Raw genomic sequence first — 26,000 nt, 5'->3', positions numbered from 1 at the left:
GTATAAGAATAGAAATCCTTACCTCCTGACCTACTTTAATTACATTTGTGGCTTTATTAATAATATCATAAAAATGATTGATTGGTGTTTAATTCCACTCCCAGTAATATTGTGTTATTTTTTGTGGTCAGATGTTTTTGATGGAGAAAGCCTGTACAATCTATTTAATTTTATATTTCAGCCAACCATTGAACCAACAGTTCTACTAAAGTCTCCACCAAAAGTGAGGAATCCTCAGGAAAATGCACAATTTGAAGCTAAAATTGTAAGTATTGTAAAAAATACTGTGCTACTGATGCAGATCTAGAGGAATAAACATAACTGTAAACCAATTTATTTTCGCTGATACTTAATTTCGTGTTTTACCCTTCCTAGACCACTTCCTGGCTATTTAATTTCGAGATTTTCTGAAGTTCAAAAGTCGCGAAAACAAATATCTCGCAAAAATAAGTTGATTTACAGTATTATGTTCTCCTTCGCTTGCTCATCTGAAAAAAAATAATTCTGAATACTTAAAAAAAATAAGATAACGGAAGACTGGTATGAATTGAGAGACGCACCAAAGCAGTTTTAGGTATTACAATAATACGTTATTTATTTATATGTTCAAAATATCAGCACAATCCTGGAATCACAATCTACAAATACAAATAATATGAATTAGAACAAGAAAAGCTTCTATACAAAAACATTATAATATAAACATCTAAATATATAACTGTTGAACTGGCTTTGGTTCAATAATTAGAAAAAGGTACAAAAAGAAAGTAAACACAAATATTTTACAAAATAAGAAATATAATGATACATGTAGAAAGGTTTACAATCTTTAACTTTTTTTGTGAGTGCCCTCAAAATGAGAGTAAGATCACTTCAGTGGTAAAATTTCCCATTGTTGATGAGGCTTTTACCAATCACAATGCTTTAGTTTAGGCCACACTTAAAAATATTTTGGTTGCACAAACCCTACCCAAAGGTTGAGACAGTGGGTAGGTAGGTAGGCATTTTCTTTTTTTTTTTTTTCAAAAAAAGAAATTATAGTATCAGATGTTTATTAGTCTTCATGTCTATTTGATTAAAAAAAACTTCTTCAAATCAGGACAATAAAAGGATTTGAGTAGGCAGCTTTTTTCTGGGTATGTAGCGTTTGGGCAAACAAACCTATTATTTATTATGGTTTTATGCTTTAGAAAATACTTCCCAGAATGCACTATATTTTTTAAGGCTCATTGAAAATATGACGCATGTATAAAGTTTTCAATTTGTTGGGCTAAATTATAATCCAAAATTTGCCAAAAGAAGATTTAAACAAAAGAACTCCTGTTTGGTTGGGTACCATGTAACATGAGTATTATTTTTGGCCAAATAGAAATGCATAAATAAAATTGAGACATGCTTTTATAATCAAACAATCATTTTACATCACAATGTTATGCTTCTATATTTTGAGAATTTTTTTTGCTATAACAAAATTTATTAAATAAGTGTTCCAGATTTTTATGCACTGTATAGAGAAATAACAAAATTCATGGAATATTAGTCAACTTGCAGAAGATTTTTTCCCAGTCAAGAGTACTTCACTAAGCTTTTTGACCTGACAGCAACAATTGCAGGCGAGACACTGGCTTCTTTTTATTATTATTTGCTTTTGTTATGCAACTGTACACTACAAAGCTATATGAGGATATGGTGTGAGTGCCAATGAGACAACTCCATTCAAGTCAAAGTGTATAAAAGTTAACCGTTATAGGTCAAAGTACAGTTTTCAACACAGAGCCTTGGCTCACACAGCAAGCTATAAAGGCCCCCAAAAATACTAGTGTAAAACCATTCAAATAGGAAAACCAACTGTCTAATCTATTTAAAAAACGAGAAACACTTATGATAACACTACATGTAAATATTAACATATTTTTTTTTTAAACAGGCTACTGACCAAGGCAACAGATTTGAGTTTTTACTCAAACAAACTGAGTTGTTTGCTCACTTTATGCAGACTGGTGTCGGAGTCGGTAAGAGTAAAACACCAACAAGTCCTTTGAAGATGAAACCAGGTAGACCTTCTCTGGCAAAACCTATGGAAAAATCCAAGTCATCTGCAATAGGAGAGTAAGGATTTTTCAGTTGATTATACCTTCTTAAGCTCTTAAACTGCACAAAACATTTTTATGACCATAACTGACAATAATTATACATACTTTTTTAAGCGTCCATCTTTAGATAAAGACTTATTATACCAAATATTGGTTAAATAATGGTTCTGATTTTATTCAATTAAGCTTAAAATAGAACCTGCCAACAAAAATCTGAGGTAATTTTAAATTGTGATATGATTACAATTTACAAAAAAAAGATATATTATAATTAAAAACCAATTGTTCAGAGAACAATTGAAGGTCTTTCCATTAGTTAAGTTCTGTTTTGATATTGAAATATGAAAAATCAGTTTTAAATGTTAGTTCCTATGGCTTTATGATGAATTAATATGAATTTAAAGCAAAGGTCAAAATCTAGAACGTCCTATTTACCTATGACCTTGACCTCAATTTCAAGGTCACAAACCAAGGACCTTAAATCAAAAGACCCTAGGTCTTTAATATGTTTGGTTAATGAGTAATATCACTTGATGCGTTATTCTTAATGCAAGATGGGCAAAAATTCCCATTTATTGTCTGCGCACCCTTTCAACCAAAATATACAAGTAAGGACACGTCGCAACTAACAATTTATGAAAAATTAGTTGTCGATATGTCATAAGGTATTTGAAAATAAGTGAAAATAAGCCAAAATCAAAATTTAGAATATGACCTTGACCTTTGACCTTGACCTCATTTTTTTAATTTTCGACCAAGGACCCCAAATCTAAAGACCCTATGTCTTTATCACTTATGGTTTACCATTTAGAAATGCATATCACTTAATCAAATGGAAAAGGGGGAATAACTCTCATATGGAGTCTCCGTAAAGCTTCGGTCCAAATGAATATCCTAATCCTGATGATGTAACGAGCAATTTGGTAAAATAAATTTGTCGTAATCTTTAACGGTTGCGAAGGAGTAGTGGCCACAAGAAAAACAGTGTTTGGGGAGATAACTCTTACAACGTAAAGTATTTTGTTACACAGTTGTAAATTTTTAAAGCGTATAAACTATACGATACCATATTCCAAATATCTAAGCGACATCTTTTGAAACATCAATAATACGCAAGAAAAAAAATTAGGCGGAAGAAGAAAAAAAAAAATAATAATAATCATAATTAAAAACCAATTGTTCAGAGAACAATTGAAGGTCTTTCCACAAGTCAAGATCTATTTTTTTTCTTCAAAATATTAAAAATCAATCTAAAATGTCAGTTCCTATGACTTTATAATGTATAAATATGAATTTAAAGCAAAGGTCAAAATCTAGAACGTCCTATTAACCTTTGACCTTGACCTCAATTTCAAGGTCACCGACCAAGGACCTCAAATAAAAAGTTCCTAGGTCTGTAATATGTATGGTTAATGAGTTATATCACTTTAGGCATGATTTTAAATATAAGATGGGCGAAAACTCTCATTTATTGTTTACGCACCCTTCCAACCAAAATCTATAAGTTACAACATGTCGCAACTCACAATTTAGTTAAAATTATTTGTCAATATCTTTCACGGTTGTTGAAAATAGAGAAAATAAGCCAAAATCAAAATTTAGAATATGACCTTGACCTTTGACCTTGACCTTATTTTCATTTTTTTGGACCAAGGACCTCAAATCTAAAGACCCTAGGCCTATATCACTGATGGTTTACCAGTTAGAAACGTATATCACTTATATCAAATGCATAAGGGGAAATAACTCTCATATGGAGTCTCCGGATAACTTCGGTCCAAATGAATATCCTAATCCTGAAGTAGTAACGAGCAATTTGGTAAAATAAATTTGTTGTAATCTTTTACGGTTGCGAAGGAGTAGTGGCCACAAGAAAAACAGTATTTGGGAAGATAACTCTTACAACGTAAAGTATTTTGTGACGCAGTTGTAATTTTTTAAAGCGTATAAACTATACGACATCATATTCCAAATATCTAAGTGACATCTTTTGAAACATCAATACTGCGCAAGAACAAAATTTAGGCGGAAGAAAAAAAAAAAAAAAATAATAATAATCAGAACAAATACAATAGGTCTTTCCACGGAAAGGTGGAAAGACCTAATTATTATCAGAACAAATTCAATAGGTCTTTCCACGGAAAGGTGGAAAGACCTAATAAGAAGAAAAAAGGTAAGGCCCCGTTAAGATTCTAAGAACTGATAGCACCTCATTTTCTCCATAGACTCTATAGCAATCACCTACACATAACTATTTTAAATTAATAAAGGGAAGTAACTACTGCAAATACAGAAATAAATTGTGAGGTTCTTATATTTGCAAATTATGTGACCGGGTCATTATCGTAATAACAAGTACTAACATCCTGTAATTGACACATATATTTGTTTGTAGCTTTTATTGGTATTCCACTTTTTGCTCTGCCATGTTGACATCACAATTATATTAGTTGAATAATAATATTAATTGGACATAACTGATTTTGAACTAATAATATTTTTATCTGGTTTTTACTTTCAGTCATAGGCATAGAAGAACGGAAGAAGAAGAGGATGCAGAATTATTGACAGAAAGTAAAAAGTCCAATAATGTTCTTGTCAGATTTGAGGAATCTCCATCTTGTAAGTAGTTGGAATAGGAAATTGTGTGTAATCTAAGCTGAAGTACTGACAGATTGAAAAGTCCAATAATGTTCTGGTCAGAATAAGGAATTATGGGTAATCTAAGCCGAATTACTGACAGTAAAAAGTCCAATAATGTTCTTGTCAGAATAAGGAATTATGGGTAATATAATGAATAGGTATGATGATGAAGATTGAGAATGGAAACAGAGAATGTGTATAACAACCTGACCAAAGAAAACTCTCAATTGGAAGCAGGGTTTCATTGATTGGCCTCTAAACAAAAATATGTACTAGTTCAGCAAAAAATGGACTTTTACACTAAATACAAGAAATTAAAATTTAAATATAGAATATTTATCATAGCTAGTTTATTTTTTCAGACATTAAAGCAGGTGAGATGAGAGACTACCAGATAAGAGGTCTGAACTGGATGATTTCATTGTATGAACATGGTATAAATGGTATATTAGCTGATGAAATGGTAGGTTGAAGTTGATTTTTTTCTGGGCACTAGGTTTTGCCATGGAAGTAAAACTTAAGCAAGACTATTTCAATAGCTTATGAAACCTAGTAGAAATACAGTCGATTCCACTTAATTGCATACCGCTTAATAGCATAATTCGGTTAATTGCATACTTTTCTCCTGCACAAAACCATTTCCCATTCACCTAATGTTAAATTGTCCGGTTATATGCATAGCCTTACAAGTGTCATTTCGGTTTATTGCATAGAAAATAATCGCCAGCTAGATATGCTCAGTTTAAACTGACGAGATTTTTGACCGGAAACGGCAATTTGGTAAGTATATTTTTGTTGAATGCATATCATAATTTTCATTATTATTTCACATTTACTTGTGTGTTATTCAAATAAAGTTTTAAAACAGTATCTTTCGTGTTTATATGATTATAGAAAAGGCCTCGATGTGTACACAGGTAAAGTTTCCCATATTCTATTTTAAGCCTCGAGGTCATAAAAATGTCAATCAGCTGATTGTTGTAAAAACAAAACCATTCTATGATCTTCTATCTCAAAAGGTGTTAATTATTGATTGAATTTCAAACATTGTTCATAGATTATATTTTGGGTGAATTTTTAAAACATGAAAACGCCTGCTAATTATCGATCATTATCCAATGTGTAATTTCGTAATTCAGCTTGGGTGATCTACATTTATGTTAAATATTACAGGGCATTTATATATGGTTGAAGAATTTTATACATCAATCTTTCCTTTTTAATATTTTTCTAAAAGAAAATTAACTTCTGATTATTATATTTTCTCACTTTCAACACTCGTGTCCAGCAAATAACCCGTGCATGGCCCCATTACCTGTTAACTGCTTTGCATAAATGAAACTATCGGTGTTAAAGTAACAGTGTAACATCACTGTGTAATTGGTAACTACTGCATATCAAAGGCAGTTCATTGCACAATTATTGTTTACAATGATTATAAACTGTGTAGTATTGTTAAACAGTTTATTTTAAACAAAGCATAACAATTTAATTTGTACATCCGGGTCATAGAAACAAATCTATTTTTAGAACAATTTTATTTTTGTATCTCAGGTAAAGGAAAAGTCGGTACATAAATAAACTAAAACAAAATGGGTTTATAAACTTTATTTAAAGAATACACAATGAAATAAAATGTATGACAGTAGACAAATAACTTTTATTAGAATAAATAAGCATTCATTATGTTGTAAGTGGACTATGGACGTACATCTTTCTTCTTTGCTGATCTGCACTATCGATGTTATTTGACTCCGTAATTTGTCATTTCGGATATAAGCATACTCCGCTTTATTGCATAATTTCGTCTGACAAATAGGCTATGCAAATAACCGGAATGTACTGTATCATTATTATTTAAAGATAATTTTGGTTGTATGAATGTTGGTCAAAAGAGCTGCAGGATAATAAATCTTATCGATAGTCCCACTGCTTATATCACACTGCTCTGCTCTTAATAAAATTGCATACCACAGCTTTTTGATGTCAAATACGTTGACATGTCAGCAATGTCATAATGTTTGAATTGAAGTTGATAAGTTTGACCTGAACTTATTAAGTCATCTCTTTGTTGCTGGTGAGAATAAGAAAACACTTTAAAAGACACAAAAACAGCCTTATTAATCGATTATCAGGTTATCTACATTTTACAAATGATTGATGACACCCCTTAGTTCATTACATTAGGGCTGTTCCAGAAAATACTATGTCCCCCCCAGGGACGGCACTTTTTTTTAAACCCCCACCACCCACAGAAATAAAATTTAATTAGAACAGCACTCCCTTTGCATTTTGGTATTTCAAATACAACCACCCACATAATATTACCTTTTTTAACAGTGATCACTTGAATACCAGGATGGGTTGAAAATTGATATTGGAGGTGAGAATCTGCTTTATCTTTATGAAAATAATCTCTTGTAGAGAACTACTTTATATGGATGTCTAGGAGTTAATGATATGTTTAAATTTTTTCAGGGTCTAGAAAAAACTCGTACAGACTATCATCTTTGATCATTACAAGGACTTATTGCTGATTTTGTATATTTTTCTCCATTTTTTTCAGGGTCTAGGAAAAACACTACAGACTATATCCTTACTAGGATACATGAAGCATTATAGACACACACCATCACCACATTTAGTTATAGTTCCAAAATCTACACTGTCCAATTGGATGGCAGAATTCAAACGTTGGTGTCCATCAATGACAGCTGTCTGTCTGACCGGAAACCAAGATGAAAGGGTATGGATTATTCTAGAATTATTTATTTTCATGGGTACCAATTTTAATAGCTCACCTGGCCCAAATTTGGCACCACTTATCATTAGGCTATCTAGTTAAGAAATGTGTCTGATGACCCAGCCTGCGAACCATGATGGCTGAAATGGTTAAAAAAAGTACATAAGGAAAAGTGAAGTTTTTGGCTCATATTTCTAAAACCAAAGAATTTAGAGCAAATCTGACAGGATTTGATTGTTCATTAGTTCAAGATCTATCTGTCCTGAAGCTTTCACACCAATCAGGCAACCTGTTGTTTGGTTGCTGCTCCCTGAATTAGAAATTTTAAGAAAATTTTGCAGCTTTTGGTTATTATCTTGAATATTATAGATAGAGATGAACTGTAAACAGCAATAATGACAGCAAAACAAATAAGTTAACATGATCAAAATAGTCAATTAACCCCTAAGGAGTTATTGCCCTTTATACAATTATAAACAATTTTCATAAATTTTGTAAAATTTTACAAAATATTTTCTACTGTAACTACTGGACCAAGTTCATTATAGAAAGAGAACATTGTAAGCAGCAAGAATGTTCAGTAAAGTAATATCTACAAACACATCACCATCACCAAAACACAATATTGTCATGAATCCATCTGTGTCCTTTGTTTGATATGCACATTGACCAAGGTGAGAGACAGGCTCTTTAGAGCCTCTAGTTTGGATTGAGAAAAACTTGCATATTTCGTGGATAATACATTTCATTGTTTATTTCAAAGTATATAATCCTGTAGAATATTGAAAATTTGTTGAACATTTAACCAATTTATGTTTAATTCATATTTTCATCTGCATCCAGAAAAATTAAGAAATTTAACACGATTAATAGCAAATTGACAGTATATGTGTATTTTGACATAATTTCTATTTTTAGAGTGTATTTATCAGAGATGTTATGATGCCAGGAGAGTGGGACGTGTGTATTACGTCGTATGAAATGTGTATCAGAGAAAAATCAGTGTTTAAAAAATTCAACTGGCGATACATAGTGATTGATGAAGCTCACAGAATTAAGAATGAAAAATCAAAGGTATGGTTATCGCCTAGTTCAACCAAATTTCCACAAAGAATAAGATTATTTTATTTTCCAAAAGAGCATATAAATCGTGTACAATGATTTGAAGTAATTAAGTCAACAATATGACATTACAATATAGAATATATATCATTATATAAAAATAAGCCTTAGTCAGAATCAGAGCAAAAACATAATTTAGATTTTTAAACAACAAACACATTGATATTTAATAACGGTATCAAGACCTGTTCTTCTTAGGTAGAAAAAATTACCAATAAAATGACTGTTTTTTTCCATAAATGTCAAGTTTTCTTGTGTTAACATCCATACAAATTTTAAAGAATCATCTGAATTGTTTAAGTTCTGACAAGTGCTAGAAATATAATGATTGAGTTCATCTCTGGAATTATTATATAGCAATTTTACCTGACCATATCGGGAAATAGGTATTTAGTCGGATCTTAACACGTACGTGTGATTTGTTTAAACCGGTTTTCGATAACAATATACGAAGAAATGTCAAAATGTTTAGGACTTAATTAAATCCGTATTTCGGTAAGATTGTGCAAGCATACGATTTTTATTGCGTCTTACACTTTGAGGAGCAAATAATCTGTAACTACTTTATTCAAATATTCTGTAAAAAAGTTAATTTTGAGCTATGAAAGTCAAGTGGCTAGAGAATTTTTCCTGAGGAAGTTTTAAAAAAGTGCAAAAAAATATGTTTACAGTGGGTTAGCTTTCATTAGTCTTCACTATCAATAGATTAACAACTTTTGGTTATATTTATAATTCAGAATCATCACTGAAGGTGGAGCGCGATTGCGCAGTTAATTTATTATATGGATGTGCCATTTGTATGATGAGTGACATTCCGTGGTATTATGTGCCAATTCGAAAAAGTTATACGATAATTGTCTCCCCTTAACAGGTTCATTTTTTTTATAATTATGTTTAGGTTTCTGGTATAATTTTGAATAATTACAAAATGAATCAATGCAATATATTTCAGTTTTTGTTATTGATGTATCAAAACAATTGATGTACGAATATAATTTCATAAATTTGAAACGCTTAAAATTTTTACATACCAATATAAAGAACTTTTTATTATTTTTGAAATAGACTATGAATAACTATTGTATGAAATTACTTCCCTTCATGATAGATTGATTGGGAAATGAGCCAGAGTTATCTATTTGTGCTTACAGAGAGGGACTAGCAAGCAAATTTTGATTGCAGCTAATTATTGATAAAACAATGTTCCACTATAAACGAATACTATTTTATACAAATATAAGGACTAAGCTAGCTAAATCTACAAATTTTATTTGAAATTATGAATTTTTATTGCAATAGATTAATATGCTATATTATATAGTGAGCATTCAAATAAGATATGACATTCATCCTCAACATTATTAACTGTACAAATTTGAAAGAAGTGCTCAAGGATGGAAAAAACAAAGAAATGACAAACATTAAACTTTATTTTTGCTTCTGAGGCAGTAAAACATATGAGTAACATTCTTAGAGTCTCATGTTGAAATTCTTTTCTAATAAATATGATGTACTTGTTGTTATAAAATTGAGAATGGAAATGAGGAATATGTCAAAGAGACAACGACTTAACGAATAAAAAAGACAACAGCCGAAGTCCATCATATCCTTATTTTTGGAATAAGTGGTCAAAACTCATCACTGTAGTGAGCAGACACATACATTACATCTTGACCAATCAAATTGGCTTAAACTAGTATTCCATGATGCATCACAATTTTATAAAAAAACTTTGCATTCAAATTAAAAACACATGAGCATATACTGACCCCATACAGAAATTCAACTTTTATCCTCATTACTCAAAGTGAATTTCTGTCACAACCTCCTCATAAATTACATCTGGACTTAGTAAATGTTTAAAACAATAGTGTCCCACAATGCATCATTCTATGACTGTTTCCTTTTCAGCTATCAGAGATTGTGAGAGAATTTAAATCAGCAAACAGACTACTGTTGACAGGAACACCTCTACAGAATAATTTACATGAGTTATGGGCCTTGTTGAACTTCCTGTTGCCTGATGTTTTCAATTCAGCAGATGATTTTGACTCTTGGTTCTGTGCTAAAGACTGTCTGGGTGGAGACAATGAATTAGTATCACGTTTACATGAAGTAAGATCAGAAATGAAAACTATTTTTTTAGGGAAATAGCTTAATCTTAGTAAGAACATTTTTCGTGAAATTGGTGAACTTTCAACAAATTGTTTGTCCTATTAATAATCACAATCATTTGTAATATGTGTAATATGTTTAATACTGTCAGGTCAAAATAAAAAAAAAAAATATGTGTGATTCCCTTCCCTTCAAAGGGTAGATAGGGGGAAGGGAAACAGACATTCTTTTAAATGTCGCCTCATGCAATAAAAAGAATGAGGGTGAAATGAATTAATGCATACTTTAATTTTTCAAACAAGGAAATAATTTAAATACCTGAAAAATTTCATTATGTGATTTAAATTTTAAACTAAAAAATCTATTTTAACACTTTCATGAATACCACCATATAATTTATCTCTGTTACTACTTTTTTTCAAACGTAATAAATCTTTTGAAACTTTCATGTATGATAATAAAATAAAAAATTGGGCCTTAAGGAAAAAATATTTAATATTGCCTGTAATAACACGTCAATACCTATTTTTTTGTTTGCAGGTTTTGAGACCATTTTTATTGAGAAGAATAAAGTCTGATGTTGAGAAAAAACTACTTCCCAAGAAAGAAACAAAAGTATTTATCGGACTTAGTAAAATGCAGAGAGAATGGTAATTACATATTTACTGGTCCAAACTTTTGGTTATCAACATTAAGCCTCTGTTGTCTGTCATTTGTTAGTTTAAGCATTTCTTGTCAAACAAGTTAAGCTCATTTGCATTAGATATTCATAAGTTAATTGTGTTTATGATTTAGTGACCAGCTTTAACACCTTTTTCAAATGAGTTTTATAGTTCGTACTTATGTTGTACTGTTATACCACTATCCCTGGTAATGGGAGGGTTGGGATCCGGCTAACATGTTTAACCCCGCCACATTATTTATGTATGTGTCTGTCTCAAGTCAGGAGCCCGCAATTCAGTGTTTGTCGTTTGTTTATGTGTTACATATTTGTTTTTCGTTTATTTTTTTTTACATAAATAAGGCTGTTAGTTTTCTCGTTTGAATTGTTTTACATTGTCTTATCAAAGCCTTTTATAGCTGACTATGCGGTATGGGCTTTGCTCATTGTTGAAGGCTGTACGGTGACCTATAGTTGTTAATGTCTGTGTCATTTTTGTCTTTTGTGGAATGTGGATAGTTGTCTCATTGGCAATCATACCACATCATAAATTTTTATATGGTATATAAGGAGACTTTAAAAAGACACTATATCGAGACACTAGCTAAAGTTATTCATCCTTTCTGCTATCAAATTCAGTTGAATACCAATGTAAAAAGTGATGTTATTATACCAGAAAAAGTTCACCAAAAAGGCATTTTCCTAGCAGGCCTATATTTTCAAGTCGTAAATTCTGTCCCCTCGATCATTAATTTTCATACTGCATAAACTCATCATAAGAAACATCTGGATCTACATATACATGATTGTAAACATTAATGCATCCAATTTTAATTTTCAGGTACACCAAGATTTTAATGAAGGACATTGATGTTGTGAACGGAGCAGGAAAATCTGACAAGATGAGATTACTTAACATACTTATGCAGCTGAGAAAGTGCTGTAATCATCCATATCTGTTTGATGGAGCAGAACCAGGTTTGCATTTTAGTACCTCTTGCTATAAAAATTTTGGTATAATTCCTTTGTATTGACAAAGGAATTATACTATTATATTGTGAACACAACAAACAGAAATCATAAATAAATATTTCAAAAATAGGGATACAGCAGTCAACATTGTGTTATAGTCTTAATAATTAATTTCATTTTTATCAGTTTTACAATAGTTTTTAGATATTAACATTGTCTTTCAGTATGATAAAGAATATTTATTTTTTTGCAGGTCCACCTTACACAACTGATATGCACTTGGTAGAAAACAGTGGTAAAATGGTGATCTTACACAAACTGTTACCCAGGCTCAAGGAAAATGGTAGGCTATAGAAAAAACAGATTATTTTTAGTGCACAATACCACTTTTTTTTTAACACCATCCCTTATTTAAAAATCTTTTCTTCCACATATTAGTTATTGCAACTTCTTACTTATTTTATCAAGATACCTGACATAAATAGTAAAAAGCTATTTTTTAACAGAATTTTCAAAAAGCATCACTGGTTTTCCCAAAATATTTCACCTGGACCCCTTTATATACTTTAAGAGTACCATAGTGCCCTGGGGAGAACACTGGAATACATATGACTTAAACAAAACTTAGTAAAACAGCGATACTTCCAGATTTGAACCCCATTACAAATAAAAACTTCTGACCTACAGATTTATTAATTTTGGTAAGGAAACTATAGACATAAGATTGAGAATGGAAACAGGGAATGTGCAAGGAGACAACAAACTGAACAAAAGCAGTAAACAGCATAAGGTCACCAACGGGTCTATCAACACAGCGAGTGCTTCTGCTGGCCCCATATTATATAAAAGATATTTTGTTTTGGCCTGGAACATACTAAACTTTTATCTCTTGTCATTCAGGATCTCGTGTATTGATCTTCAGTCAGATGACTCGACAGTTAGATATATTAGAAGATTATTGTTTCTGGCAGGGATATGACTACTGCAGACTGGATGGAAGTACTCCTCATGATGACAGAACGGTAAAAAAAACCTATTACTTTACGAAAAAATATTTCTTTGCTGAACCTTATGAATGAGAGAACAAGAAAAATGGTTGCACTTTTTATGCATTGATTTAAGAGCAATACTGTTGTAAGTTGTGTATTTCACACACACTCAGATGAGCCTTCTGAATTAAAGAAGAAGAAAGAATAATAAATAGGTGACACTGAATAGATGTTAGATTTATATCAATGAGACACCAACACAACTATGTAAACCTGCTTTTCTGTGTAACGTTATTTTTGCATTCTTCATGTAACAAGAATATTATTATATATTTATTCTCATAACTTCCTTTTTACCATATTGACATGTTGTCGTCCTAACTTTTTACCATATTTACATGTTGTCGTCCTAACTTTTTATCATATTGACATGTTGTCGTCCTGACTTTTTACCATATTGACATGTTGTCGTCCTGACTTTTTACCATATTGACATGTTGTCGTCCTTACTTTTTACCATATTGACATGTTGTCGTCCTGACTTTTTACCATATTGACATGTTGTCGTCCTGACTTTTTACCATATTGACATGTTGTCGTCCTGACTTTTTACCATATTGACAAGTTGTCGTCCTGACTTTTTACCATATTGACATGTTGTCGTCCTAACTTTTTTCCATATTGACATGTTGTTGTCCTAACTTTTTATCATATTGACAAGTTGTCGTCCTGACTTTTTACCATATTGACATGTTGTCGTCCTGACTTTTTACCATATTGACAAGTTGTCGTCCTGACTTTTTACCATATTGACAAGTTGTCGTCCGGACTTTTTACCATATTGACATGTTGTCGTCCGGACTTTTTACCATATTGACATGTTGTCGTCCTGACTTTTTACCATATTGACAAGTTGTCGTCCTGACTTTTTACCATATTGACATGTTGTCGTCCTGAATTTGGGTTTTATTTGCTGCTGGATTTCTTGTTTGACGTGCAAAAATATTACATCATACCGGCCAACTGTCACTATTTTCGGGGGATATTCCCCATGGAGGCTCCCAAATTGAATGAGCTATTTTGTCCACAATTTAAACAAAATAATTAATTTTACAATGACTTTATGGTCGTAAAAGCCAAAAAACAGCATTAATAGTATTTGTTGGCCCCCTTGAAGTTTTTTAGGACTATGGCAGCCATCTTGCAGGCAAAACCCCCATTGGCGTTTTGAAAAGTTGGCAGGTATAATAAAAACTATTTTTTCCATACATATATTTGTAGAATTCTATCAACGAATTTAATGCTCCAGGAAGTTCAAAGTTCGTGTTCATGTTGAGTACAAGAGCTGGTGGATTGGGTATTAATCTGGCCACAGCTGACATAGTAGTCATATATGACTCCGATTGGAATCCACAAGTAGATCTACAGGCTATGGTAAGTAAAATTTATTGATATGGAGTTTTTATGGTATTTACGAAAGGTTATCCCTTGAAGAATGTCGGTTTCAAAATAACAACTTTTTTCCAAAGAATGTTATAGATTGATGTAGTATTTGAATAAAGGAACCAAAAAAGCAGGAAAAAATGAAGGGTCAATGTGCTTGTTTTCTAGATATAAGCCATTGTTAATTTGGGGGGAAATGATTCTCTTGAGATTTTTCTTACAATTAAAACATTTTTTATTTCAAAAAGAATAAAAAGATGATAAGGATTTTACAAAATGTTTTAGAAGAATTTCAAAAATGGCTTTGTAAACTATATTTATTAAAATTATGGAAAGAAAAGTGGGGTCTAGCAACCAAGGGAGTAGGTCCATTGAGGGCTGACTTTGGCCTCAAATTTTAGATTCATCTGATGAATGGACACTTTTTAAACACTTGAGTGTCTATTTCAGTTGATTCAATTAATATAATTAGTTTATGTGAAAGATTTGAACTAAATAACTGATAAAAAACGCTACGCTTCTAGCTTAAATATGAAAAAATCTATCAAATATGCCAAAATATGTCCCTTTTCAGATGGTTTTGGTCTCAAATGAAAGTTGCTGCATCTTTGTGCTTTCAAAGAGGCATTTTAGTTCAAAGAGGCATTTTACTTTTTAGGACAGAGCCCATCGTATTGGACAACAGAAACAAGTCAGAGTTTTCAGATTTATTGTAGAAAACTCAGTGGAAGAAAGAATTGTAGAGAGAGCTGAGATGAAATTGAGGCTTGATAATGTTGTTATTCAGCAAGGTAAATAGATGTTTTTAGTAAAATGTGTGAAATATTGGGATATGAAATTGAGAATAGAAATTGGAAATGTGTCAGAGGGACAACAACCTGACAAAAGAACAGAAAACAGCCCATGGCCATATTTCCAGATGGTCAGTTCTGACAGCATTATCTGTACTTAAAAAAACTATATTACAAGTCAGGTGAATACCTGTCGATTCATTTTCTTTCGTAGGTACCAATTATTGGTGGTTTAAGGATTACGATTACTTGCATATTCGTGGAAAAAAATGTTTTACAGTTTAGGCCAGGTTTGCATACATTCCTTTAAAAATTCATTGAATATTTAAATTTTGATCTTCTTTACCCACGAAATCCACAAAAACTGATACCCAATGGTACTATTTTTCTGAGTTTCAACCAAGATCTTTAGAACTTCACATTAAGTTTAAAATAAACCTTGATGTTAAATTGCATCTTCCATTATGGAGTTGTTAATAAAAATAATTTGAACACTTTTGAAAAATTCCATTTTCAAATATTTCAATTTAAAGGATAGACCTTTATTGGCCTTTCTTTAAGAAACATTTAGCCCAACCTGGCCATTTGAGACTTAATCCTTTTTTTTATTATTGTTAATCAGGGAGATTGCAGGATAGTGCGTCTGCTAAACTTGGGAAGGATGAAGTGCTGAACATGATCAGACATGGAGCCAGCCATGTGTTTGCATCTAAAGAATCAGAAATTACAGATGATGACATTGATAGAATTATGGAAGAATCTGAGAAAAAGGTATTTTTAAAATTAGGATTTTTTATGTTTTAAATTTTTTCCTTTCAAAGTCTCTATTATAGGTTTTCTGCTAAATATACCAAATTTTCAGACTGCTAAAAGTATACAGTATATGAAATTAAGGGAGCTGGGTTGTCATGTTTTAGATTTTTTGTCAGATTTACAGAATCCTCTGGTTTTATCCATTTGAATGCCTTGAAAAAATTTGCCCGTTGACCCCCAATTTTCTTTTTGTGAATCTTGTACATGTATAATGATAAACCATCTGTAAAAGTCTTATAAAGTTTTAATTACTTTTAAACAGTTTTTGGGAACTTCAACTTGTCAATGGTAAAAGCTATGAAAAGTCAAGAGAGAATATTTTCCAGCCAAATTTTCAATGGCTAATATCTCTAAAACAAGCACAGTGACCTATCTATTTTATTTGCTCTTTGGATTCCTCTGTTAATCCCCTATCTATATAAACAAGTGTTTTGAAAAGTTAATTACTTTGAAACTGAGAATCGAACTCCCTTAAGGTCAGTTTTAAAAAAAAAAAAATTTTGTAATATTAAAGCTTTAATGTACTTAATGTCATTCTTCCAAAGTTTGCTTTAGAAATTCACTACTTCAATCAATTTTCAAGGTGATTTTCAAGCTTGTCCCTGAAAATTTATAATTTTAATTCATTTAGATTTCATACTTTGATATATCTGAAACAAATAAGTTGTGTAAAATTAAAAAACATAACAATTTCATTATGAGCACTTATTTTAGGTTCTGAATGCAGTCTTTTTTTATCTTTCTGAAAAAATATATTTATAACCAAACCTCACTTGGCCTTTTCAAATTAGAATCTGTCATCTATGAAAAAAAAAACTAACTTGAAAATATTGCATTTTTAGACAGAAGAAATCAAACAGAAATTAGACAAGCTTGGAGAGAGTAGTTTACGTGGGTTTACTCTAGACACAGGAGATAACAGTGTGTACCAGTTTGAAGGTGAAGATTATCGAGATAAACATGGTAAAGGTGGCATGGGGATGTGGATCGAGCCACCCAAACGTGAGAGGAAAGCCAACTATGCTGTGGATGCCTATTTTAGGGAGGCTCTACGTGTCAGTGAACCTAAAGCACCTAAGGTAAGTTAGAATTACGAGGTATTCATTTGATAGCATTACTATAGTGGTAGGGCTATGATTTTTTTCTAGTCTGTGTGTCAGTTGTTAAGTTAGTTCATCCTTTCTAGCTGGTATTTAATTAAAGGTTTTGGTATAAGATTCCATATCCATTCTCAATTTTACCATTAAGTTTTCACATCAATTAGTTAAAACATATTTTATTGTTCAAGAATGACAAATTGATTAGACACAAGTTTTTTTTCAACATAGTAATGACTTCTCAAAACATCAACTGTAGACTTAGTACATAACGTTTATTAAGCTGATTAAAAATGTAAGTGTGGTTTCAGATTTCTAATGAACATACAGCCACATAAAGCCCATGATCCCTTTTAAAAAAAACAATTCTCTTCACCTCCCACATTGATATGAATTGCACCATCCTCATAACTTCCTACCACTTATATATAAAAACACTAACCGATAAAGCCAATTTTGAATTTTGGATTAAATAAAACGAGATGTAGAAATTATACACCACATCACAGCAAAGTATTTTTTATACATTTTTTGCGTAAAAAAAGAAATGTTTGTTGAAGTTGCCAGCTTTGTTTTGAGGAGAGTTATTTTGAATTCTAGAGTTTTTAATTATGACATAATCAATGATGAATACTTTTATTGTTAATTAGCTGACTTAGTTTCATAAAATATGTTTATTTTGTTCAGGCTCCTAGACCACCCAAACAACCAAATGTTCAGGACTTCCAGTTCTTCCCTCCTAGATTGTTTGAACTGTTGGATCAAGAAATATACTTCTTCCGTAAATCCATCAGTTATAGGGTAAGTACCTTACTGACAAAATAGTATGCTTAGAAATAATGGTTCTTGGTTGAGTTACATGTCTTACTGCATATGGTAACTGTTTGAGCAAACTTTTTAAAAATTAGACTCGGCATATATGTCCAGTACAAAGTAGGGTTTATCTATGTGACAGTAAATTGCTATTGTCTTGTATATGTATGTGATATATCTTTGAGGATATTTAAAAAATGTAAATTCATCAATCAACTTAATTTTTGAGAGAGAGAAAAACTTTTTCTATGAACTTTTACCAAATTTTCAAAAATAGTCAAAAACATCAGAACAGGATTGTTTAGTCCTTACTTTGACTTTTATAATTTTAGTCCTTCATCCAGCATATGTTGCATTATACTATCAACAGAAGAGGCCACTGAAAATTTATTCATTTCAAATATTTTATTGAACAGGTACCAAAGAATCCAGATTTGGGTTCTGATGCAGAGAGAGTAAGGAAAGACGAACAGGGTAAAATAGATAATTCTGATGTACTGACAGAGGAAGAGACTGCTGAAAAAGAAGATTTACTACAACAGGTTTGTTAATTATATATTATGAAAAATAAAAGGATATAGTATAAAATCATTCTTTTGTTGGCAAAAATGTAAACCCTTTTAAGGAAAACTTACAGAATTTCAAAGTTGTGATTTAAAATTTTATGCAGCATGCTAAATATATTCTTATTGTCATTAATTATTAGACATTGAAAAATATGAATAAGAAATAATCATAATATGTTCAAATGAGGGGATAGAAAACAATAACTATAATCTAAATTTTACAATCTAAATGAATACAACAGTCTTTTCCATTTTTTTTTAAAAATTTTATTTCATTTTTACATATCAATTAAACATTACATTTCTTTATTTTATTTTGAATCAATGAGGTTACTTAAAACATTTATCTATGTTTTTTGTAGGGTTTTACTAATTGGAGTAAGAGAGACTTTAACCAGTTTATTAAGGCCAATGAAAAGTATGGAAGAGATGACTTGGACAGTATATCTAGAGATGTGGAAGGAAAGACTGCTGAAGAGGTAGGATTATTCTTTATCAACCAAGAATATACAGGGCTTCATAATTAAGCTGCTGATCTCATTCTACTTGTAACATTGTATAGCTATAAATTGCTGAAGCCTCATATAAGGATCATTTTTGTTTGCTATCCAGGTCTCTCTTACCTTATTATATGGCTTTTTCCAACTGGAAGATATGCATCTACATACCAAAATATGAACTTCAACATTTGAACTTCTTTGGATAGAAATCAGTGTAGCATGTGTATGTCTACATGTAAATGTATAAAACATTGTTTGATTATAGAACATTCATATAAGAAATGAAAGATTAATTATGGTCAGTTTTGTAGGGTTCTAAAAATAGCTCAATTTTGAAACAGTTATAAAATTTCCATAGAGATTTCATTTGCATACTGTTGTATTCTTTCCAACCTATCTCATTTGTAGGTATAATGATTACAAATAATAGAAGGTTGCCCTTGTAAGACTAACATATGATATTATCACTTCTAGGTAATGGAGTATGCCCGAGTGTTCTGGGAAAGATGTAATGAGCTACAAGATATTGAGAAGATTATGGCACAGATAGAAAGAGGGGAATCTAAAATACAGAGACGTATCAGTATAAAACGAGCATTGGATTGTAAGGTAATTAAATAAATGTACATCAGAATGAGGCTGTGTCTGTAGGGTGTTTTGAGACTATAACAAAATTGCGGTCAGATATAAAAATGAATTTAATTTGAAAAAGAATTCTAACGGAAAAATCAATGTTACAGGTTAATCATAGAGTGCCAAAAAAACATTATCAAAATTGTATTTAAATACTTACAATTATTTTGAGGGGGGAAAAATGAAAGCTGAGTTTTGTACAAAAGCAGTTTTCCAAAGTATGAAAAATTGTAGAAACAACAAAGAAAAAAACACATACCACATTGTGATAGTCTGATTTTAACTATAACCGAACATTTGCATGTTAAATCCATACTTACTATGCTACTTTTGCATAGGTACTATTTTTGTAATTTTCTAACATGGCATATTCTGATCAGTGATGGTATTATTTCTGTTCCAAAGTTTTAGTACAAATCAAGTACTGTAATAGATACAGATACCTAAGTATTACAATAATTTTAAAATTAAGAAAGAGTACTAAATATTTGTACTAAAGATTTTTAGTACAGAAATAGTACCTATGCAAAAGTAGCAGTGTACAATACATTGATGATTAAATCAACATCTAAACCCCTTTTACCAATATTAAAAGGAAACAAAGTAAATGCATCTCGCAATGAACATTTCTATTTACAGTTAGCAAGATACAGAGCACCATTCCATCAACTAAGAATACAGTATGGTACAAACAAAGGCAAAAACTACACAGAAGAGGAAGACCGATTCCTTATATGTATGTTACACAAGTTAGGATTTGATAAAGAAAATGTGTACGATGAGTTACGAACAGCTGTTAGACAAGCACCGCAATTCAGATTTGATTGGTTCATCAAATCAAGAACAGCTATGGTGAGTTTGTATAGAGTGCACTGATTTCAAGTTTACTGTTTAAAATAGAAGTGGTCTGAGTGACAGCTCAAAAATCAAATTTCTGTAAGCGTGTCTGAAGTCCAGAAAATTTGGCAGTTTTCATTTTGTATGGTTAACTCATATGTTATGTAGACTGTATACAGGGGAGAAGGTTTAGCATTTTTATTAACCTTCTTTAAGCATACCAATCATAAAAAAATAGATCTGGCGGAAAAGTATAAACCAACAATATTTTTTGCATGGTGCCATCAACATTTGTGTGGATCCCAGTTACCAATGAAAAGTCGTAAATTCATAAAGATAAACAGTAGGTGTTATGTCAAAAATATTTTCAGTCTTGAAAAAAATAATTTTCTAACTTGAAGAAATTGTATTATTTTGAGTTGTTACTTCATTGTAGACTTACATTGACTTAATTTTATAGGAATTGCAAAGAAGATGTAACACTCTGATCACATTGATAGAGAGAGAAAATATGGAACTTGAGGAAAAAGAAAAAGCAGAGAGGAAGAAGAAAACACCAAGATCTGGAACACCAAAGGTTGGTATATTGTAAAAACAAATTATTGATGTGTTCTTGGTCAAGTCATTAGTTCTCAATATTTTCTAGCAGTTTTTGATGAGAGAAGGTTTTTTTCATTAGTGACAAAATTATTGATCAGCAATCACTCTGCCAATGAAAAAATAAATAACAAAAATGCTGAACTCCCAGTAAATTCATACGGAAAGTGCTAAAACAAATGACAAAATAAAAAGCTCAAATACATTAAACTAACTGTCATATTCCTGACTTGGTACAGGCATTTTCTTATCTAACAAATGTTACAGTAAAACATCCATAAATGAATGGTTTACTTTTAACTTTGTCTTTTCCTCTCTATATTTTAAGGAGATGGCATATTGATTCATTACAGGAAATCCATGCATTTGACAAAAACCGACACAAAAAAACTGATTGAATTGCTTTTTAGCTCACCTGGCCCTTCGTGAGCTTTTCTCATCACTTGGCGTCCGGCGTTGTCCATCGTCCGTCGTCATTAATTTTTACAAAAATCTTCTCCTCTGAAACTGCTGGGCCAAATTAATCCAAACTTGGCCATAATCATCATTGGGGTATCTAGTTTAAAATTGTGTGGCGTGACCCCGCCAACCAACCAAGATGGCCGCCACGGCTAAAAATAGAACATAGGGGTAAAATGCAGTTTTTAGCTTATAACTCAAAAACCAAAGCATTTAGAGCAAATCTAACAGGGAGTAAAATTGTTTATCAGGTCAAGATCTATCTGCCATGAAATTTTCAGATGGATCGGACAAACCGCTGTTTGGTTGATGCCCCTGAATTAGTCATTTTAAGGAAATGTCGCCGTTTTTTGTTATTATCTTGAATATTATTATAGATAGAGATAAACTGTAAAGAGCAACAATGTACAGCAAAGTAAGACTTAAAAATAAGTCAACATGACCTAAATGGTCAATTGACCCCATAAGGAGTTATTGGCCTTTAAAGTCAATTTTTAACAATTTTCATAAAATTTGTAAATTTTAATTAACATTTTCGACTGAAACTCTTAGGCCAAGTTCAATATAGATAGAATGTTTGTAAGCAGCAAGAATGTTCAGTAAAGTAAGATGTACAAACACATCACCATCACCAAAACATAATTTTGTCATGAATTCAAATGCGTCCTTTGTTTAATATTCACATAGACAAAGGTGAGCGACACTGGCTCTTTGGAGCCTCTAGTTTTCCATTTTAAAGGCACAATGAAGCTCTTCGTGTATTTGTTATACAAGCTGGAATCAAAATATAAATAAAAATATGTTACTCACTCATGCACTGTAAATCAACTTAGGCCGTGTTCACATTGACCTAAACTCGGTGTTGTGTTAGTGTAACTCACACATAAACTAAACATAATTACGTTCCCATTGATAAAACTCAATGTTAACATGTAGTTTAAATCATGTTTTGTCTACATGCAGTCGATAGTCGATGTAGGCCTTGTGTAGGTTCAGTGTACACAAAACTAGACATTCTGAACTGTAATTTTTCCATTTATATGTAACAAAGAAACGATTTTTATATAAAATTGATACTTAAAACACTTATTAATTAAGTTCTTTACAGAAATATTTGTCTTTACCTGATATATTTATTTGTTATAAACACACTTTACGTAGCCTTAGTAACCCCTTATCAAAACTCATTCATCATCATTACCGAACACATAATTCCTTAGAAAAGGTCTTCCCGGATCGACTGGACGTACACACTGACAGAAATATTTGCCACTGGTCTTTACACGATTAACTCATAAATGCATTACTGAAAAAGATTGAGGTTAATTGTTTGTTTGTGTAGAATCTCAAATCCGTTAAAATGCAATTAGAAATAAAAAAAAATATCACCCTCTCCTTTTGCCAAAAAAACCCAAAACTTGTAGAAACAGTTATACCATTTAAATCAACAGAAAAGATAGAAATGTAGTGAACCTTAACATCGCAATTCTTTTTCTTTGTCTATAAGCACGCTGATGCAGCCTACATTTTTAATGCGTAGTCGAGACATCTTTAAACTACTGCAAATCATCCAAAATGATTTTCTTAAAGGAGTAACAACTTAACTTAAAAAATAAAGGGGGGGGGGGGGTCTGAGTCCGCAAAAGTTTATATTCAAATATTCAAATTTTTTAAATGGTACCAATTCAATATTTAACACTATAATGTATGGGGAAACTTTGTATTCAGACTATTTTTTCATTCAAATCATCTGTTTGACCCGATTTTTTTTCAATCAATTTGTGGAAAAATCCATCCCCCCTTTTTAGCTCACCTGTCCCGAAGGGACAAGTGAGCTTATGCCATCACTTGGCGTCCGTCGTCGTCCGTCGTCTGTCGTCATCCGTCGTCGTCTGTCGTCATCCGTCGTCATCTGTCGTCGTAAACTATTTCAAGAATCTTCTCTTCTGAAACTACTGGGCCAAATACTTTCAAACTTTAACTGAATGTTCCTTAGGGTATCTAATTTATAAATTGTATCCGAAGTTTTGATCTATCAACAAACATGGTCGCCATTGCTAAAAATAGAACATAGGGGTCAAATGCAGTTTTTGGCTTATAACTCAAAAACCAAAGCATTTAGAGCAAATCTGACATGGGTAATATTGTTTATCAGGTCAAGATCTATCTGCCCTGATATTTTCAGATGAATCAGACAACCTGTTGTGGGTTGCTGCCCCTGAATTGATAATTTTAAGGAAATTTTGCTGTTTTTGTTTATTATCTTGAATATAATTATAGATAGAAATAAACTGTAAACAGCAATAATGTTCAGCAAAGTAAGATCTTCAATTAAGTCAATTTGACCAAAATTGTCAATTGACCCCTTAAGGAGTTATTGCCCTTTAAAGACTTTTTTCACAATTTGTTCATCATGTTGACTTACTTTAAAAAATCTTCTCCTTTGAAACTGCTGTATCCATTTCAGCCAAACTAAGGCTAAATGAGTTTCAGAGTATCTAGTATAAATTTTATATTTTATTTCCTTGTATGTCAAGAAACATAGCTACTATGGCTAAAATAGAACATAGGAGAAAATGATTATTTTTTTTGGCTTTTGAAGAAAAAAAGAAGATCCAAAAAACATTTAAACAAATTGAAAAGCCAAAATAATCATTGATGAGAGATTTAACCAAAAGAATTAAGGTGAGCGATTCAGGCTCTTGAGAGCCTCTTGTTTTTTAAGTCAAATGGTTGTTCCCTTACTGCTAGAAAAGTTGTTCGGAAAGTTGAGTTCGGCTCTACGTAATGAACATTTAAATGACATATAGTTTAAAAGTGTGAACACATCTTATGTACAGGTAACTAAACAAGGTGTATAGATGTGGACAAATCTTATGTGAAACTAGTGTAGATTACATTAAACCAAATGTAAACATGTTTACTGTACACGGCGTTGTGACACGGCCTTATTTTCTCGTCCAATTTGATTTTTTCACAATTTTTGTAAGTAGAAAAATAATGTGAATATTTGAAATTAGGACCTTTCTTATTTAATTACCTCACGTAAATGTGAAAATACCACAATTAAATTGCTCAAGGAGAAATAAGGTATCAATGAAAATAAGTTGGTTTACAGTATATTTTTAGCATCGACCTCTGAAATTCAAAATGTTCTGTATGTTCTTATATACTTTATATATATTGATTTTAATATTTTCTTAATTCATTACAGAGTGGCAAAAGGAAAGCTGACACATCTATAGACAGAAGTAAACAAAAGAAGAAGAAATGAACATAACAAGACATTTTATCATCAATCTGTGATGTTGACTGTATTCTTACTGTTGTGATTCTCATCAGCATTTTATTTACAATTTTTTATTTGACTTCTGTCAAAGGTAGTGCTTTACAACTTGATTTCAACAAGCCAAAGTACTAATTGTTTTAAAGATTGTACTGTGAAAAAAATGGCATCCATGGCAAAAAGAACTGCATGATATAAAATGTAACAAAGTAGCAGTGTTTTACAAACCGACATATAGAAATTTTATAGTATATATATATTTGATTATACACTTTTAAAAGTGTTTTTAATACATGTCTGCCTATTGATGATATACTTTTGCCTGATTGAATACTAAGAAACAGAAAGGTTTAATTCATTTACTTCTACTTTATTGACACTAAGTTCTTAAAGATAAAATAGGTGAAAGGAGATTATGTTTATAGTATTTTGGACATATTCAAGTTACAAATACTTTGTCATTTCAAAAGATATAAATTTCTCTGCTTAAATTGATTGTATAAAATCAGACCAAGATAATAGATTTTTTGTTGTTGTTGAATTATATTGGCTATAAAGAACTGTATTCATTAAAAATATTCATTAGTATGTTTTCATTTTGTCATAATACAGTTCTTTATCATTGAAAAATCATAATGACAATGTGTGTTTTCCATTTTGTATCATTTTCATCATCATTAAATGTAAATCATATGTAAATACTCATCAATAAATCTTAACAATGTCTGTGTGTGTTAGTGGTTTTTTTTAATGTCCCCTACCAATGAATTTAAAGGGAAATTTACACTCTGGCAAGTTTTCCACACTTTTTTTACTCAATAAATATT

At 31.3% G+C, this 26,000-nt stretch overlaps 1 protein-coding gene across 1 annotated transcript in view; it reads left to right on the top strand.

Moving 5' to 3' along the window:
- LOC134696459 (SWI/SNF-related matrix-associated actin-dependent regulator of chromatin subfamily A member 5-like) overlaps positions 1 to 25,366 on the top strand; it is a 28,001-nt gene extending 2,635 nt beyond the window's left edge. Inside the window, exons 2-23 of the mRNA XM_063558280.1 lie at positions 182 to 265; positions 1,928 to 2,109; positions 4,615 to 4,715; positions 5,099 to 5,199; positions 7,303 to 7,482; positions 8,398 to 8,553; positions 10,513 to 10,716; positions 11,257 to 11,366; positions 12,219 to 12,355; positions 12,603 to 12,692; positions 13,250 to 13,371; positions 14,620 to 14,772; positions 15,440 to 15,572; positions 16,195 to 16,343; positions 17,228 to 17,464; positions 18,170 to 18,283; positions 18,712 to 18,837; positions 19,224 to 19,340; positions 19,836 to 19,970; positions 20,634 to 20,846; positions 21,292 to 21,408; positions 25,102 to 25,366. Coding sequence (XP_063414350.1) covers positions 182 to 265; positions 1,928 to 2,109; positions 4,615 to 4,715; positions 5,099 to 5,199; positions 7,303 to 7,482; positions 8,398 to 8,553; positions 10,513 to 10,716; positions 11,257 to 11,366; positions 12,219 to 12,355; positions 12,603 to 12,692; positions 13,250 to 13,371; positions 14,620 to 14,772; positions 15,440 to 15,572; positions 16,195 to 16,343; positions 17,228 to 17,464; positions 18,170 to 18,283; positions 18,712 to 18,837; positions 19,224 to 19,340; positions 19,836 to 19,970; positions 20,634 to 20,846; positions 21,292 to 21,408; positions 25,102 to 25,161 — 3,021 coding nt within the window. The 3' untranslated portion in view covers positions 25,162 to 25,366. The remainder of the gene's footprint in view (positions 1 to 181; positions 266 to 1,927; positions 2,110 to 4,614; positions 4,716 to 5,098; positions 5,200 to 7,302; positions 7,483 to 8,397; positions 8,554 to 10,512; positions 10,717 to 11,256; positions 11,367 to 12,218; positions 12,356 to 12,602; positions 12,693 to 13,249; positions 13,372 to 14,619; positions 14,773 to 15,439; positions 15,573 to 16,194; positions 16,344 to 17,227; positions 17,465 to 18,169; positions 18,284 to 18,711; positions 18,838 to 19,223; positions 19,341 to 19,835; positions 19,971 to 20,633; positions 20,847 to 21,291; positions 21,409 to 25,101) is intronic.
- The last annotated feature ends 634 nt before the right edge of the window (positions 25,367 to 26,000 follow it).

This window comes from Mytilus trossulus, chromosome 14 (genome assembly GCF_036588685.1).
Source record: "Mytilus trossulus isolate FHL-02 chromosome 14, PNRI_Mtr1.1.1.hap1, whole genome shotgun sequence".
In the NCBI taxonomy this organism is placed as follows: Eukaryota; Metazoa; Mollusca; class Bivalvia; order Mytilida; family Mytilidae; genus Mytilus; species Mytilus trossulus.
The sequence above is the reverse complement of the archived record's forward strand: the minus strand, read 5'-3'. Positions and strand labels throughout refer to the sequence as shown.